Source organism: Lentinus tigrinus (genome assembly GCF_003813185.1).
Source record: "Lentinus tigrinus ALCF2SS1-7 unplaced genomic scaffold L226scaffold_27, whole genome shotgun sequence".
Classification (NCBI taxonomy): domain Eukaryota; kingdom Fungi; phylum Basidiomycota; class Agaricomycetes; order Polyporales; family Polyporaceae; genus Lentinus; species Lentinus tigrinus.
Genome location: NW_027137936.1, coordinates 262,903 through 278,084, shown reverse-complemented (window position 1 = coordinate 278,084; position 15,182 = coordinate 262,903). Strand labels below are relative to the sequence as shown.

The following is a 15,182-nucleotide window of genomic DNA, read 5'->3' as shown; positions in this document are numbered from 1 at the left end:
TTGTTTCGTTTACTTACAATTGTTATATTTACGTTTCATTCTCAGCTTACAGTACTTTTCTACTCGATTCAGACTCAGTTGATCATCACAATCATCGGACTTTGGTATTACTATTGGTTGTCTGCTTGATGTCTTACTTGTATATGTAAAGACGAGCGCTATCATACTCTGTTCCACTCTCTCCACTCTGCGTGAACTCCAACAGTTTCTCTTGCGAGAAACGTGTATCCAAACAGGACCCTGGCGTAGTACAAAGTTCATCATCGTTGCACCCGTGCGTAGCACGGGTTAACGTCTAGTTTAGACTATATAGAAAAATTTGAAGTACTTCACGATTTCTCCAGGTTCATTCTAAGCGCACACCAAGAGGATCGTCGAACTTGAGCATCGCTCGAGCTCCGCGTGTGTTCATCTAACACCACAGAAGTCGGTAGTACACCCGTTTTGTCAGTTTTAACTCAAATTGTTGTTATGCGGTATCATTGTTCAGAACACTGTATCTTCATTGGACTAAATACTGAATTTGAAAGCGGCGTTAATCATTGATCTTCAATGTTTTAAGCAGCGCTAATACCTGTACATTGATTATAAGTATGGCTGTGAATCAATGCTATTCTCATTGTTTTCGGAGATTCAATGGGTTGAACAATACCCTTCAACGTGCTTCCTTCCCGCAGTGAAAGTGCAACGACGCGACTCAGTCGACGACGCGTTACCGAATCTTTACTTCAGGCATACGCTCGTTCTTAGTCAATACCTTTCAACATGCCTGGACCACGGGGTAGAGGAAAGTCGCATCGACCAAAGGCCAGCAGCTCGACCACATCCGGTTCAACCCACACTGCTATGCCTGCCTACACCATTCCGGAGGGATTCTTCGCGGACATTGACAACGGCGCGACGTGGGCAGTAATTGTGGACTATCTCTGCAAATATTTTGATCTCCCAGGTACGTAATTAGAGACGGACGCGTAACCTCAGTTGAATGAACTGACAGACCCACAGATCTTAGCACCCGCAGCGGGCTGAAGAAGGTCCACGCGCACTTCAATGACATCTACAAGAAGCTCGACTCTGCATACGTCGGCGCCCAGAGAAGAGGCAACGAGAAGCTCATGGGTGGCATTGTGGGCGTATGGGCAAAGATGTGTGCGGATGCGATTCTGAGAGACAAGCTGTTCCACGAAGGTGCATCCGACCCCGGCCGCTTCCTAGACCCAGCTCTGACAAGCGTCCAGGACTCCTCTCCAAGGTGATGCCGCTGCTCGAGCACGACTCTACGCGGCACATGGCGCTGAACGCGTTGACGGTCGTGACCCACCACGGTGGTACCGCCGCGCGCCGGGAGATTGCCCGGAAGAACCCTGTCCTTGTCCGACTTATTCAGGCGCATCCCCAGGATGCGAAGGTCCTCGAGCTCGCTACGGTGACGATGGCGCACGCGACGAGTGCTGTTCTCTCTGTCGAAGACCCCCCAGACGCAGGTCTTGTGAAGGAGATTCAGGTGCGGAACGTACTGAAGACGGCCGTGGAGGGTATACGGAAACCGATCGCCTCTCACTACATGATAGACCACGCCTTCGGACTGCTCACGAGTGCGACGCGACACTGTCCGCAAGACTGCAAGGCGACCCCTGGGATGCTCCCTCTGCTGGTCGGATGCTTGCGCAGCTCGAACCTGGGCGCACGCTGTACTGCTCTCGGTGGCCTCATCCGTCTCACCGCGAACGAGTCTGAACCGGACAGGCAGAACTTTGACCCACAGAGGCTGGTCGGCGCGGTTCAACGAGGGTTCCCAGAGAACCTGCAAGACCTCATGCTCGACTATGGCTTCGAGAGGTGCGACACCGTCCTCACGCTGAAGAGCACCGCGGACTACCAACGCGCCATGATGCGCTGCGCACAGGACCACGATCTGTACGCTCTAGGCAAGACGCTCGCCATGCTCATCCAACGCACCGAGTTCTCCATCGCCGAGGGGATGTTTCAGACCGACGGCCCCGGCGGACGACGCGAAACGCTCGACATCGGACTGCCGTTCACGATGTGGACGGACTCGCTCCCGCACTGCGCGAAGGCGCTGCGTGCGCGGGGCAGGCCTGCGGACCTCGACGACGCGGACGTGCTCGACCTCAAGTTCTACATCATCCGCTCGCGCATCCCCGACGCGATCTCGCAGGGACAGCGCGCTGTCGAGCGCAACCCGGACCTCGCGTACGCGTACTACGCGATCAGCATGGGTGCGGACCACGAGCAGGGCCTGCGGGCGGTGAAGAAGGGCCTGAAGTGCAAGACGATCACGCCGTTCGTGCGCAACTACATGCTGTGGCGCGCGGTCGAGCATGCGGGCGACCTCGGTGTGAGCGTGCTGCAGGATGCGAAGCAGGACGATGGCAGGTATGCGGAGGGCGTCGCGTTCTTGATGTCCGCGTGGGAGGACTCGAAGACGTTCACTGCGGAGGCTCCGCCGGATAACAGGCACATGCAGACGATCCTCAACTGGTACATGATCTTGACCATCGCGATCAAGGGACCGGAACTCTCGGAGGACCTGCGCGAGCTTGCGGTATGTCTCGTCTGCTGCGAGTGGGGGCGGTTGTTGACTTTGCACGGATACAGCCCGCGAAGCGCAAGCTGGAGACCTCGACACAGTTCATGAACATGCTCAACTTCACCATCAAGAAGACGCAGATGCGGCTCGCGCGCGAGATCATCCTCGACCTCTACTCGAAAGGCGTCAGAGAGTGGGGCGATTTCATCAAGCACTTTGACGAGCTCGACTCTCGTACGGACAAGCAGAAGCCGCTCTCTTCGACGCAGGCGGACGACGACCTCGCGGCGTGGCTGGAGAACATGAAGCTGGATGATGGTGAGGACGAACGTCCGCACGTGTGCAGCCATCCGAAGATCAGCACGAACAACGTCGCGCTGTACCGGTGTTCGTGGTGCGGGAACCCGAGTGCCGTGTTGCGGAAGTGCGGAGGGTGCGGGAAGACTAGGTGTGTGTTTTCTCGACGGCATCCCTGCACAGACTTTGATGAGTTGACGGTGTGGTCTTCGTAGATATTGTGACGGGCAGTGCCAGAAGAAGCATTGGTCTGAACATAAAACTGATTGCAAGGGGAAGTAGACGTGTAAGTACCCTCGCTTGGACTGAGATTCTTGCTCGATACCACGCCATCGCCATCAAACAACACTGTATTATCTGTAAACCACGCATCTCACATCTTGAATGTATCATATCATGTCATATATACCAGGTACACAAACCGACGCCATACACCAACAACCGACATTACTGCGAAAGAAATAACCTAAGGTAGACCAAACGAGAGGAAAGTCCGGTCAACAGATCCTCATCGCGAAGACGAGGGGATGGCGGCGTAGTCCACTCGTCTTCCGTCAGGATACTGCCTCCAGGCTCCCATCGGAGTGATCACCGAGACGTAGTCTTCTGTAGCTTCCAAAGTGTAGCCAGGCGGAAGACAGTGGTTCAAGCTCAATGCAAGGTCTGGATACCCAGCAAAGAGCAACGACGCCTCGCGGAGGATCGCAGCCAGGTCAGAGCTGTCAAAACGGGCCCAAATGTGAGTTCGAGTCTCCTCAATAGTAAAAGCCAGTGCGTTGTGCGACTTACAACCCATCCTCGCCCTTCTTAGTCAAGGCTCTATGCATGCGACGGTAGCTCTGTGCCTTCAATGGCAAAAACTCCATCTTGAGGTTGTTGTGGAAGTCCGCAAACGCAGCTTTCGAGCCTTGGACAAAGTCGTCCTTCCATATCTCCCCATAGGCGAGCGACCCGAAGTCGCGAGGATCCGCCAGGGACGTGACCGAGTCCTCCTCCCACGACTTCTTCCGCGAGAACCCATGCGGCTTGACCATAGGGGGCCAGGAGCTCTCGCTTGGCCTGTGGCGGGTTGGCGTCGTCTCCGGGTCATACTCCGTCGCCATTCCGCGGCTCCTTGGTGGCGTGACGGGGGTTTGGGCAGACATGGGCGTCGTGGGAGGATGGGTATCTTTGTGGCGCGTAGGTTGGCGGTGTAGGGAAGGTTTGTGTGGGATCCGAGCATTCGTTTACGGGACTTATATGCAGGCGAGAATGGCATTGGAGAAAGGGCTTGGTACCTCGGATCTACTCAGTGGCAAGGGTATGAAAGGACGTTGGTTGTTCAATGTTGTCACGTGTGGGCTCGATCCAGTATCTTGAGCATGGTTATCGAAAAAGCGAACGAATTACGCCAGACTTCTATAAATGTTCTGACGACTGGAGATCTAACTGAGGAATTAGCAGAAGCGGACAGTATTCAAGTTCATGGCGTTGAGTATCGACATCCCAGTTTGGGTGTAGACTCGGATGACATAACAAGATTCATGCCCGATCTCGCGTAGATCTTTCGACAGGGAGATCTCTTGCGCACACACTACGCCATCGCCATCTCGAGTCATCCATGTCCTCTACTACCACTATGGATCAGGATTTTCCAGCAACAATTCGTGAAGTCGCGACGCTAGAAGGTTAGTGGCTCAGACTGCGCAGGAAAGACATGCTCAGACGCCCCTACAGGGCACGAGGATCGCGCATGGCATGTCGCTTGGAACCCTACGCGACCCCTCCTCGCCTCCTGTTCCGCCGACAAGACCGTGAGGCTCTATGCCTATAGCAAATCCACCGATCCCGATGCACCCGAGCTGAAGTTCTCACACATTACCACCATTCCGACTGGGCATGCGAAGACGGTACGCGCAGTAGCATGGTCTCCGTCAGGGAAAACGCTTGCGACGGCCTCCTTCGACTCGAATATCGGGGTGTGGGCGCAGGAGGAGGACGAGGAAGGGGAGGAGGGCGCGTTTAACCCCGCTGCGGAATGGGAGTGCATGAGCCTGCTCGAGGGGCACGAGACGGAGTGCAAGAGCGTGGCGTACTCGGCGTCCGGGAACCTGCTCGCGAGCTGCAGTCGCGACAAGACGGTCTGGGTGTGGGAGGGTGCGTGTCCGTCTTCTTTGGCGTCGCTTCGTTTTCGATGAACATGTTCGTACCCCTCGCTCGCTCAGTGCACCCGGACCATGACTTCGAGTGCATGGGCGTCCTCATGGAACACACGCAGGACGTCAAGTGCGTCGCGTGGCATCCCACCGAGGAGGTCAGTCTCGACCCCTTTCCGCTTGCGCGCGCCATCGCTCAAGCCGATACCCAGCGCAGATCCTTGCATCTGCATCATACGACGACACGATAAAACTCTACATCGACGACCCTCAAGAGGACTGGTTCTGCTTCCAAACACTGTCTGGACACAGCTCGACTGTCTGGTCGCTCGCGTTCTCGCCTGACGGCCGCTTCCTCGCCTCCGCCTCCGACGACACCACCATCAGGATATGGGAACGCGTGCAAGAGCACAAGTGGGAGTACATCGATGTGCTTGAAGGCCACGAGAGGAGCGTGTACTCTATTAGCTGGGGCCGCGGCAAGCCTCTCGACTCGGGCGACGCGGGCAGCTTGGGTTGGCTTGCGAGCACCGGAGGTGATGGGATCATCAACGTTTGGGAGCTTGGGGTGAGTGGCCCTGCTTGACTATTGTGTGGCCACTCGCTCATTTGTGCAACAGGTCGGCCAAAGCGCGAAAGACCCACGCAGGAAGGCATTGACGCATAGGATCATTGCGAAGGTCTCTCAGGCGCATGGTGTTCATGACGTGAACAGCGTCGTTTGGTGTCCTCGAAAGGGCTTTGAGGACCTATTCGCCACTGCGGGCGATGATGGTGCGGTGAAGGTCTGGAAGGTTGCGCCTTCGTAATGTCATATCGCTGTGGCCCTTGAGCGACGTTTGAGGTAATGTCCAGAAGTATCTGTATTATCTGTATCACCGTAGAAATGCGCCGCCTTCTCTGTGCGCGATGACCAAAGCGACCATCCTTTGTTCCCTTGTGCCATAGCGGTTAGCAGTCCAAGCGAGGACCCATTTGCCAAAGCGCGAGACGTATATAACTCGTACACCTCACCATGTCCTGTCTGATACATCGCTCCCACCTTCGCACCGCGCTCTCGAGATCATCGTACAGACAACCCATCATCCACTGAAATGGAGGCTTTCGATTTTCAGAGGCTCGCCACCGTCGTCAACCAGGCCCGGATGGCTCATTATCCAACCCAAGGGTTGAGCACGTACCGCGCTCGAGAACAGACCGTTGCAGGTACGTGCACACGTGCGATGATGTGCGATGCACGATGTATACTGACACGGAATGCAGAACTCTCCGCCATATTCCCTACGCGAAAAGTGGAGTTAGCTCTTGCGTTCATCGACCTGGTCAGGGAAGCGTTCGCGAAGAATCCTGCAGCTTACAATGAGTTCTTCCACGCACTGAAACTTTACGAGTCCAATGCGTAAGTTGCAATTCCCTTTCAGTGTCGATTCCCCGGCCTTACTTGAACTTTTACAGACTGGACTTGAGGGATACCATCATCCGACTGATGCTCCTCTGTTCGGGCTCGCCTGCTCTGTTGCGGGGGCTGAATGCGTTCCTGCCAGCGGGGTTCAGGCTCAATGTACTCATGGGGGAAGTCGCGGTTGAGCTGGTAACACCTGAAGGGCGTGTTGTATACCCTATAGCACGTCCCTTGACTCAGGTTCGTGGAGGAATTCCGAGTTATTCTCCATAGTTAACCGGGACACTTACTGGACTTTCGCAGTTTCAAGATCGCCAATCCTATTCATAGTGCTGTTCTGTAATACCCTGCCTTTGTTCCTTATTATAATTTGTATACACGAGTGCGATTCGTTGGACTTGGACTTCAGGCGCATTCTTGGAGAGTTGCCATAATAAGCGAGGCACCGTTCAGGACGACGTCACCACCGTCGATGCGCGACCGCTTCCCATGCCATGACGGCGGACGCTCCCAACGGCGACCTATATCATGGCACAAGCCCCAAACTAGCTCTGCATTTTCGACTCCCACTTTCACCAGTACCCTCACTCTACAATCTCAAGCATGGCTACGAGCAGCGCAAAGTGCGCAATCCGCGAGGTGAATGTCGGCGCGTAAGGGCGGAAGAGCTGTCAATGACCCGCAGGCTTGGTCGTGTTGCAGGTCGCGAAGGACGTGTGGACCTTCTCATGGTGAGTATGCGCATACATCGAACCCCCTTAACACGTCGACAACGCGTACCCAGCCCGTTCTCGCGGTTCAACCTCTTCCCGGTCGGCGGTCGTTCGACAGCAATCAGGCTGAGCAATGGCGATGTCTGGGTCCTCGCCTCCACGCCCCTCGATGAAGCAACAAAGGCAAAGCTGGGAGAGATAGGTCCTGTCAAGTGAGTGCACAGTTCCGGCTTTTGTGGCATGGTTAGCGAGAAGGCGACGTTATTAGATGGATCATCGGTGCGGACGCTGTCCATCACCTCTTCCTCGGTACGTTGCATGCTTATCACCATCGGAGCCGCAATGAACGCGTGCTCTGTTCTCGCTAGGGGACTACAAAAAACAATATCCGGATGCGAAGGTCATCGCTGTGCACGAGGCAGCGAAGAAAGTCAAAAACGGCTTGAAGTTCGACGGTGGTACGTATTGTCTCCGCGTGCTGGTGGCGAGCAAGGAGCTGACTCCCCGTACTTAGCATGGGGAGCTGACCCTCCTAACACTCAGTATGGTTTTGAAAATGACGTGAGTTCTAATGTTCTTCATGCCTACGGCTTTCATGACATAGTTGTTCAGATAAAACACTGGTACGCCATACGTGGTCTCGGTGCTTCGCTCTTGGTTGACTCTCAGTAGTTACTTCTCTGGTTTCAAGAACAAGGACGTCGCGTTCTTTCATCCCGCCTCCAAGACGATGATCGAAGCAGACCTGCTCTTCAATCTCCCTGCTACGGAGCAGGTGCGGTGATCTTGCACTGCGTATTTCGTCTGTGGTATCAAACTCAGTGTTCTGCCTCAGTACTCTCGGACACGCTCTTCGGGTAAGGTCCCATTCTTCGGCAACTTGAACCCTTATACGTGGGCACACAAGAAGTTTGCTTGGTCGCTGGGAGTGGATACGGAGTGCGTTTCAATGCTCTCGGATGTCCGCGGCTTTTTGACGCATATAATCAGGGCGATGAAGCGCGATGTGAAGACTGTCCTAGGCTGGGACTTTGAACGAATTATCCCTTGCCACGGGGTGCGTAACACGCAACACGAGTTGTTGTCTCGACTAACTCGCTTGCAGGACGTGATTGAGAAGGACGGGAAGAAGGCTTGGACGGAAGCGTACAAGTGGTACCTTGATTGAGCCACAGCGATGTTCGCAATAGGTACTATAGCCATGTTCTCACCGAATCAGTGTGCAGCATGATATCCACGCGCTACGCAAAGAGGGTTCTTCGGCGTTCCCCAAAGGGTTATCGCGCATCTATAGGACAAGTTCCGAGCGGGATATCCATAACGTCTCCTGTCATGCAAGGGATTATCTCGGCCTCACCGCGAGCGAGCATGCTTAGGGTGTTCACGGTTGACCCGCCTCCAGGCGGAGGACAGGCTGTTCCACCCTGCACTACCTCACGGAGGTCGCGAGGCTTATGGCTTGACTATAACTCCCTTACAGTGTCCCAAACAGCTCACAAATCCTCCGAAGGACCGCTACGCTCGCCTCACCCTTCACCATGCCTCTGTGCTCCACCTGCTCCAAGTCGCTGAAGAGCGAAGCTGCACTCATCCAACACTGCAAAGACAAGAGTCATCTATATGTCGCACCCAAAGTAACTCAGCCAGTACCCTCCTCGTCCAGCGGGGCGGCAACCTCTTCATACGCCCTGACTGTCTACGAGTGCCTTGTCTGCTCCGTGAGCTTTAATAGCCAGACAGCTTACGCTCAGCACAACGCTAGTAAACACCCGCCAAAACCATTCAAGTGCGCGCCTTGCAAATTGGAATTCTCATCTGCGGAGGCTCTTGGGCTCCACTTTCGGCACTCCGCGGTTCATCCCAAGTGCCCGCAATGCGATTCGGCCTTCATCGACCAAGCTCAACTGGATTGGCACCAGACGATACATCCGAAGTGCACACAATGCGGCTCTATCTTCCCGAACCGGACGCGGCTGGATGAGGTGGGTTTGTGGATACCTTGCGCGCGCTCAGCGATGTTCTCACACGCATACATGCGGACATAGCATGTTGCGCTCGCGCATCCACCCACGGTGAAGTGCGTTCCGTGTGGACGGGAGTTCAAGAGTGAGGCGGACCGCAAGCAGCACTACCATGCTTCGTCGAACCATCCGACGTGCTTCGTGTGTAGGGAAGGTTTCGCCGACGATGCAGAGATCGACAACGTGAGTGGTCTATATCCATGTATACATCCCGAGACATCGCATATGAACTGTTCTTTTAGCATCTCTCTGGGGCGCACCAGGAGTCTCGCTGCAAGTCGTGCAATCGGCAATTCCGCTCTGTTGACGACCTCCATGGCCACTACCTCGCATCGTCTGCCCATCCGCACTGTGCGGTGTGCGAGGTCGGGTTTGCTGACGATGAGAGCTGCGACAAGGTACGCTTCCGGAGTTGTTCAAGGATTTGGTGGTGCCTTACTCGGCCTACAGCATATGGAGACGAACCATCCACGACCACCGAGGATGCCCTCGCCCCCTCACCGGATGCCCTCGCCCCCTCCCCGGATGCCATCGCCCCCTCCCCGGATGCCTTCACCTCCACCACGGATGCCCTCGCCCCCTCCACTGATGCCATCACTTCCACCGAGGATGCCGTCACCGATGAGCAGTATCGTCTCTCACATGCCAACGGTCTGTATGCACGAGGACTTTTGTGGAACGTACAGCACTGATCTGTCGCACAGGCTGAGCCTTCGTCACTCGAGACCCAAATCCCGTCCCAATCAACTCAGTCCTCGCCTCTCGTCCAACGTCCAAAGCTCAACGGTGTTGTCACTTCCGCGACACTCGCGTCTGTTGGAGACAAGTCGGAGCCCGACGACGATGTTCGTTCATATAATTCTTCTCTATCCAGGATTGCGCGCGCTGAGATCGTACAGACGTACCAGACCGTTGAAGCCTCGTCGCACGTCCAACGTGCTGTGTCCGAGCCCACCGTCATGACGGTCTCGTCCATAGGTGAGTTAGATGAGTTAGTGCTGCGTGCATGAGAATAACGTCGCGTGTTGCAGGATACAGCAGTGTGCATGACGAAGCTGCCACTGCTTGGCGTTCTCCAACGCTGTCTGAGCGTTCTGTTGACTATGCGCAGTGAGTCGCATTTAACCCGCCAAGTAGCATTGCTTCATCTAACATCTTCAGTATTCGGGGTATGGCTCGACACCCACAAAGCGAATCAACGATATCCCTCCGATCAGCACACACCTCGATCTCATATTCTTCACGACGGGACGGCAGCTCCGCGGCCGACCTTCCTCCTTCCCCTCGCCCAGCATGCACGAACGCGCGTGCCCCCGAGTCCGAATATAGACATGCTGAGAGCCTCATCAGCCAGAGCGTGTCTCCTCGCATGCAGAGCCCCATCCTCAGCACACGCTCGTTCTCGTCCATTTCCGAGCGCCTAGCTCGCAACGTCGCCCCTGCGCTACGACCGAGTCTCAGCAGGCAGCCGACCCCTCGTCTGCCTTCGCCGGTGTTGTCGCCCAGACTTGCCCCTCAGCCTGTCGCGGCGCCGCCTCCCAAGACCGCATCTCGCCCAAACTCGTCGCTCAAGCCTTCGGTCGCTGCAGGTAAGTTTCCCCGAATGCCCCTCTTGGATGATGTGTTCCTAACAGCGTCCATGCAGGGTCGTCAGGACAGTCGTCCGACACAGAAGAGACAGTCCCGACTGCCGCTGAGACGCCCAAGGCTAAGGTCGCGTCCATAGAGCCAGCAGCGGCGGCACCGACGAAGACGATCGAGGTCACTTGGCATTGTCGGGTGTGCGACATGGAGCCCGTCGCGCCCACTGCGACGCTGTGCGGGCATATCTTCTGCACAACGTACGTCCGGCGCCGTTGCTCTGTGTCGATTTTGACTTGTTGCTGATTCTCGCGTTGTCGTAGGTGCATCGTGCAGGAGCTGGTGAAGCAGGGTAGCTGTCCTGTTTGCAAGAAGATGATCCTGCTGCGTTTGCATCCCGAGATGGCGTGAGGTTCAGGCTGGCCCTGTGGCTCTTTACGCTTACGTTGCTCGTGTATCCTTGCTCTGGTGAGTTACCAATCGGGGTTCATAGCAAAGTATGCGTAATTGACTAGCCTTGTACGTATGTAGTGTCTTGCTGTCGCTCGCAGTTCTGTTGTCATGTTATTCGCATGCTGTATATCTATTGCTTTCGGAATCGTTCACATACCTTCCAACAAGTCATGGTTTCTACGGTTCGACACAAATTTCAAGATACAGCAGAGAGTGATACTTCGTGTATAAGGCTTCGCAGGCGTCTGTGGTCTCCAAGGGCGTGAATCTGACAGCGCGGCGCGTCAAGTGTGCGAACACTTCTGGATTCGGGGTCCTGTGCGCGTGTTCACTGTGCTGCGGTAGGTCTTCCCCGCATCCATTACTTCAGACCAGACTGATATCTTCCACTTTCACTCTAGATGGCGAAGAAGAAGAAGCCTGAAGTCGTCTGTCATCAATGTAAGAAGAGTTTTAAGGGAGAAGATGCGTGCATCTCGCACGCTGATGCCAAAGGGCACCGGTGGCAAGCTCCAACCACTAGCTCATCTGCAAAGAAGGCTGTTGCAACTAACGTGACGGTACAGCCGGCCATCGCGAAGCCCATCTCAAACTGATATCCTCCCCCTTCCACTCTAGGTGGCGAAAAAGAAGACGCCTGCAGTCCTCTGCTACCAGTGCAAGAAGAGTTTCGATGGACAAGATGCGTGTATCGCGCACGCGCATGCCAAGGGGCACCGGTGGCAAGCCCCAACCACATCTTCAACCACTGCCGGGAAGGCTGTTGCAACTAAGGTTACGGTACAGCCGGCAATCGCGAAGCCTAAGCCTCCTACACCCATTTTGACTACGGAGGAGAGACCCATGTGCTCCATCTGCTCGTGTAGTTATGAAGACGAATCCGTACTCAAAGAGGTATGTTACATATAGACAATAAATGCGTCTGGTACTGACCAGATACTTTCCATAGCACCTGACTTCCCGCAACACTTGCATGACTTGCAAAGTTCACTACCCTCTGGTTTGGGATCCTGAGGACCACTACGCCACGAGAGCTCACTGGCACCCCCAGTGCGGCCATTGTGGTTTGCGATTCAGAGACCATGCCGCTTTGGGTTTGGCAAGTAAACAAACCTGGTTGTTCTACTCGTCTGACTCATGGTAATTTCAGCATCACTGCCCTTTCGGGCTCCAAGGGACGAAACCAGGTCAATCGTCAAAACCTTCCGAGACCTTGTTATCGGCGAAGGTGAGTGTTGGTCATCCGATTGATACTGTACCTGACCTTATGTGAACAGATCGGCGTCCTACCAAGTACTTCGCCCACCACGAACGGGACAGTTCCTAAAGCGTCTTCTTCCGACAATGTCGGGACAAAGGATACCTCAACGACAGAGACCAGAGCGCAAACAGTGTCACGCCCCCAGTCTGCGCAGACTCGTACCCCGACTGCGAGCATAGATGTTGTCTGTGTCCTTACTCCATCTCATTCCAAGCGTCAATAATAGTTTCATTTCCGTCTAGAATACTCCACCAAGGATCTCGTCACCATCAGGACCCCATATTGCAACAGTACTGGGCGATTATTCTAGGTCCCCCGAAGGAAGCAATCAGGGAGAAAGCAGCCACGCTGGACACGACGAATTGCTGCAACTCACAACAGGTGCTTCCAATCAAATTCTATACAGTATGTACGTCTGTCGCTGATGCGATCGCCCCAGGCGACCTGGAGGCTCTCAAGCCGTCGGCGCAAGTAGCTCTGCCAACAGATGCAGACATTCCAAGATACGATGCCGATGTTGCCTCTCGGGTCAGTCGAGTTCTTCCCACCGAACCCGCCCCAACAACACAAACCACGACCCACGATCGAGGTCAAGATACCAGAGAAACTCGTCGTAATGTGGAAGCATGGCAAGAGTGTATTCTGCTCGATAGCCCGACGTCACCCTCACTATGTTCGATACGTCTTGAGGAAAACAGGACCCAGGTACTGTCAGCTATGTCTCAAACTCCGACTCGCCCCTCCTCTCCTGTAGGTCACATTCTGCAGCAGGGTGATAATGAAGGACTCGGGACTTCGGAGGAGACTGGTGAGTGATGCTCCCAGGATGAGGAACGGTGTGTCTATATATCAATATCTAGGTTCGAACGCCGGCATGTTGCAGACACAATCTTGGCACTGCCGTGCTTGTCTCCGAAACCCGTGCAAGGACCCTGTGGCTACCCTTTGCGGGCATCTCTTCTGCCGTAGGTGAGTGTATCCCTTGACGGTATCGTCGACCCTTGAAGACGTATCTGATGTTCTCTAGCTGCCTCATGCATATCTTCGAAGATGATATGCGCTGCAGTGTATGCGGACAGTTCTTCTTATTGCAGCTCGACCTACAGGTGTGACCATCATTGGTCAAGGCTCCAGGCATGTACGTACACAGGTTGTATACAAAAGTCTTTGTGGACGTTGCCGATCGCGAGTATGACCCCCGAAGCGCGCCTGTACTCTGTCTTTCCACCCTCACTTCACTTCTGAGACCCGTATTCTTCCTCCCTACGAATCCCCTAGAGCATCGTATCACGCGCCGCGTCGGTGTGCAGCAATGCAATGTCCGATCTGTTTCTATCCTGTAACGTCGCCGTCTGCCTGGGAAGAGTTGAGTGTCATTGAGCCACTCCGCTTTCGAACGATTCTCACCACATTTCCTCATCAAACAGCACCGCGACTCGGTGCATGGGCCATACTACCCGTACTATTGGTTCTGCGAAGCCTCACAGAAGGTCTTCCTCAGTGGTGCGCATTGCCATGAGACGTGCAATGGTCGCCACTGCGAGTTCCCACAAGGTGCGGAGCAGGTGGTGAGTAGTACGTTCGACTACAAGGTTACAACATACCAATATACGTCAACCGTATCCCAGCAATATCACGGGGGTACTATCTTTTGCGAATGGTGTCAAATCTACTTGAAACCAGGCGTGACTCTGCACAAGCACTATGTCGAATCTGTGCTGCACCCAAGTCCGTGCGGTGCCTGTATGACGGGATTTGCAAATCTTGAAGGCTATGAGAAGGTGAGTGCCCCCGCCGGATGCAAGAATTGTGATCGACTCATTGAGGGGTTCATACTAGCATGTGAAGAAGTGTCCGGCTCTACTATATGGACGATATGAGCACTACTATGATGGGAAGCCTGAAGAGATGATCGCCAAGGTCGAGCGCGAGCACTCCCAACCCCAGGACTCGGAGATGAGGCCAATGCTACCACTGAGACCAGGTCGGCTCATCATGCCAGCAGTTCCCGTCGAGTCGCTCGGGGAGCAGGCGGAAGGGGCAGAGCCCACATTCGAAGCGTCTACTGGGAGAGGCAGTCCGCCTTCTACTTCTGACTCCGAGTTCAAGCTGTACTGTCGCATCTGTCGGGGAGCGCAGATGCGCGATCCAGTCGTGACCCCATGTGGGCACGTATTCTGTCAGAGGTGAGTTCTAGCTATACGAAAGCCCTATAGAATTAACGTCAAGTTATACGTTCCTAGGTGCATCGGGGAAGAACTTATGGGACGTACAGACTGCCCGGTTTGCCATCGTTCCTTACTGTTGCGGCTAGCGATGGATTGAAGGGGTGTTAAAGCAACCATGTATCTTATCACCTGCTAAGGTAGTCTAACTGGCCGCGGTTCAACTCCCATGTGGCAAGATCGATACCTTGGACCGTAACGCGACATATCGTGCGCGCGACGCGTTCGGTCACTGAGCACGTGAGCGCGTCCCCATTGTACGGACATTGCCGAAGCGACTTACTGAGGTAAGTATTACGGGTGAGGGCGATATCGCTTGTATCCGTACTACTATCTGCTTCCTGGATCCGGCCCCGAAACAATATCCTCTATGTGAGAAAGGCTTGTTTTTTCTTTGCTCCGTATGCCCATACCACGTTATTTTCGCATTGTTTCGCTGCACTCAACGCATTCGGAATGTGTTCGGCCGACGAGAACGCGGAAGCGTAACGCATACATCCACATAGATGCCAGCATGGAGCGTCCAGACTTGGTCGTGGTACT

General features: G+C 54.7%; 8 protein-coding genes across 8 annotated transcripts; 7 read left to right on the top strand and 1 right to left on the bottom strand.

The window, feature by feature from the left end:
• Nucleotides 1-846: 846 nt before the first annotated feature.
• Nucleotides 847-3,130, top strand: L226DRAFT_573720 (uncharacterized protein; the record flags this gene model as incomplete). Its single annotated transcript, XM_067684908.1, has 5 exons — nt 847-949; nt 1,006-1,188; nt 1,239-2,566; nt 2,620-2,999; nt 3,064-3,130. 5 exons carry the CDS (start codon nt 847-849, stop codon nt 3,128-3,130), a joined length of 2,061 nt encoding a protein of 686 aa, XP_067532351.1.
• A 52-nt stretch (nt 3,131-3,182) lies between these two features.
• On the bottom strand, nt 3,183-4,282 carry L226DRAFT_562177 (uncharacterized protein). Its single transcript, XM_067683488.1, has 2 exons — nt 3,638-4,282; nt 3,183-3,567 (listed from the first exon to the last, which is right to left on the bottom strand). Exons 1-2 carry the CDS (start codon nt 3,991-3,993, stop codon nt 3,357-3,359), a joined length of 567 nt encoding a protein of 188 aa, XP_067532350.1. The 5' UTR covers nt 3,994-4,282; the 3' UTR covers nt 3,183-3,356.
• Nucleotides 4,283-4,430: 148 nt separating this feature from the next.
• L226DRAFT_537775 (WD40 repeat-like protein) lies at nt 4,431-5,953 on the top strand. Its single transcript, XM_067681375.1, has 5 exons — nt 4,431-4,515; nt 4,565-4,984; nt 5,053-5,141; nt 5,201-5,551; nt 5,604-5,953. Exons 1-5 carry the CDS (start codon nt 4,449-4,451, stop codon nt 5,790-5,792), a joined length of 1,116 nt encoding a protein of 371 aa, XP_067532349.1. The 5' UTR covers nt 4,431-4,448; the 3' UTR covers nt 5,793-5,953.
• An 84-nt stretch (nt 5,954-6,037) lies between these two features.
• Nucleotides 6,038-6,557, top strand: L226DRAFT_615291 (uncharacterized protein; the record flags this gene model as incomplete). Its single annotated transcript, XM_067686756.1, has 3 exons — nt 6,038-6,189; nt 6,247-6,382; nt 6,439-6,557. Coding segments are annotated over exons 1-3 (366 nt in total), but the record flags the coding sequence as incomplete, so codon positions are not given.
• Nucleotides 6,558-6,878: 321 nt separating this feature from the next.
• L226DRAFT_491143 (uncharacterized protein) lies at nt 6,879-8,409 on the top strand. Its single transcript, XM_067677343.1, has 11 exons — nt 6,879-7,024; nt 7,088-7,116; nt 7,170-7,310; nt 7,367-7,407; nt 7,467-7,556; nt 7,613-7,659; nt 7,711-7,721; nt 7,771-7,873; nt 7,934-8,037; nt 8,089-8,155; nt 8,204-8,409. The coding sequence occupies exons 1-11, from the start codon at nt 6,989-6,991 to the stop codon at nt 8,264-8,266; spliced, it is 732 nt and encodes a 243-aa protein (XP_067532347.1). The 5' UTR covers nt 6,879-6,988; the 3' UTR covers nt 8,267-8,409.
• A 209-nt stretch (nt 8,410-8,618) lies between these two features.
• On the top strand, nt 8,619-11,249 carry L226DRAFT_512716 (uncharacterized protein). The gene is made up of 11 exons (XM_067678347.1): nt 8,619-9,080; nt 9,144-9,302; nt 9,362-9,517; nt 9,570-9,770; nt 9,824-9,964; nt 10,019-10,097; nt 10,151-10,229; nt 10,281-10,708; nt 10,765-10,960; nt 11,024-11,168; nt 11,232-11,249. The coding sequence occupies exons 1-10, from the start codon at nt 8,637-8,639 to the stop codon at nt 11,109-11,111; spliced, it is 1,971 nt and encodes a 656-aa protein (XP_067532346.1). The 5' UTR covers nt 8,619-8,636; the 3' UTR covers nt 11,112-11,168; nt 11,232-11,249.
• A 256-nt stretch (nt 11,250-11,505) lies between these two features.
• L226DRAFT_168390 (uncharacterized protein) lies at nt 11,506-13,629 on the top strand. The gene is made up of 9 exons (XM_067672598.1): nt 11,506-11,713; nt 11,772-12,047; nt 12,103-12,252; nt 12,304-12,381; nt 12,431-12,598; nt 12,657-12,795; nt 12,854-13,222; nt 13,275-13,383; nt 13,442-13,629. Exons 1-9 carry the CDS (start codon nt 11,555-11,557, stop codon nt 13,524-13,526), a joined length of 1,533 nt encoding a protein of 510 aa, XP_067532345.1. The 5' UTR covers nt 11,506-11,554; the 3' UTR covers nt 13,527-13,629.
• On the top strand, nt 13,517-14,825 carry L226DRAFT_168533 (uncharacterized protein). Its single transcript, XM_067672600.1, has 5 exons — nt 13,517-13,779; nt 13,842-13,982; nt 14,043-14,195; nt 14,254-14,600; nt 14,658-14,825. Exons 1-5 carry the CDS (start codon nt 13,732-13,734, stop codon nt 14,737-14,739), a joined length of 771 nt encoding a protein of 256 aa, XP_067532344.1. The 5' UTR covers nt 13,517-13,731; the 3' UTR covers nt 14,740-14,825.
• Nucleotides 14,826-15,182: the final 357 nt, after the last annotated feature.

Coding starts and splice junctions, on each gene's coding strand:
- L226DRAFT_562177 (XM_067683488.1), bottom strand. CDS start 3,993: ATGTCTGCCCAAACCCCCGTCACGCCACCAAGGAGCCGCGGAATGGCG. Junction 3,568..3,637: donor AAGAAGGGCGAGGATGGGTT/GTAAGTCGCACA, acceptor CCGTTTTGACAG/CTCTGACCTGGCTGCGATCC.
- L226DRAFT_512716 (XM_067678347.1), top strand. CDS start 8,637: ATGCCTCTGTGCTCCACCTGCTCCAAGTCGCTGAAGAGCGAAGCTGCA. Junction 10,709..10,764: donor CAAGCCTTCGGTCGCTGCAG/GTAAGTTTCCCC, acceptor GCGTCCATGCAG/GGTCGTCAGGACAGTCGTCC. Junction 10,961..11,023: donor GGGCATATCTTCTGCACAAC/GTACGTCCGGCG, acceptor GCGTTGTCGTAG/GTGCATCGTGCAGGAGCTGG.
- L226DRAFT_168390 (XM_067672598.1), top strand. CDS start 11,555: ATGGCGAAGAAGAAGAAGCCTGAAGTCGTCTGTCATCAATGTAAGAAG. Junction 12,599..12,656: donor CGACTGCGAGCATAGATGTT/GTCTGTGTCCTT, acceptor ATTTCCGTCTAG/AATACTCCACCAAGGATCTC. Junction 13,223..13,274: donor CGGGACTTCGGAGGAGACTG/GTGAGTGATGCT, acceptor ATCAATATCTAG/GTTCGAACGCCGGCATGTTG.
- L226DRAFT_537775 (XM_067681375.1), top strand. CDS start 4,449: ATGTCCTCTACTACCACTATGGATCAGGATTTTCCAGCAACAATTCGT. Junction 4,985..5,052: donor GACGGTCTGGGTGTGGGAGG/GTGCGTGTCCGT, acceptor TCGCTCGCTCAG/TGCACCCGGACCATGACTTC. Junction 5,142..5,200: donor CGTGGCATCCCACCGAGGAG/GTCAGTCTCGAC, acceptor TACCCAGCGCAG/ATCCTTGCATCTGCATCATA.
- L226DRAFT_491143 (XM_067677343.1), top strand. CDS start 6,989: ATGGCTACGAGCAGCGCAAAGTGCGCAATCCGCGAG. Junction 7,117..7,169: donor GACGTGTGGACCTTCTCATG/GTGAGTATGCGC, acceptor ACGCGTACCCAG/CCCGTTCTCGCGGTTCAACC. Junction 7,874..7,933: donor ATCTCCCTGCTACGGAGCAG/GTGCGGTGATCT, acceptor GTTCTGCCTCAG/TACTCTCGGACACGCTCTTC.
- L226DRAFT_168533 (XM_067672600.1), top strand. CDS start 13,732: ATGTCCGATCTGTTTCTATCCTGTAACGTCGCCGTCTGCCTGGGAAGA. Junction 13,780..13,841: donor TCGCCGTCTGCCTGGGAAGA/GTTGAGTGTCAT, acceptor CTCATCAAACAG/CACCGCGACTCGGTGCATGG. Junction 14,196..14,253: donor ATCTTGAAGGCTATGAGAAG/GTGAGTGCCCCC, acceptor GGTTCATACTAG/CATGTGAAGAAGTGTCCGGC.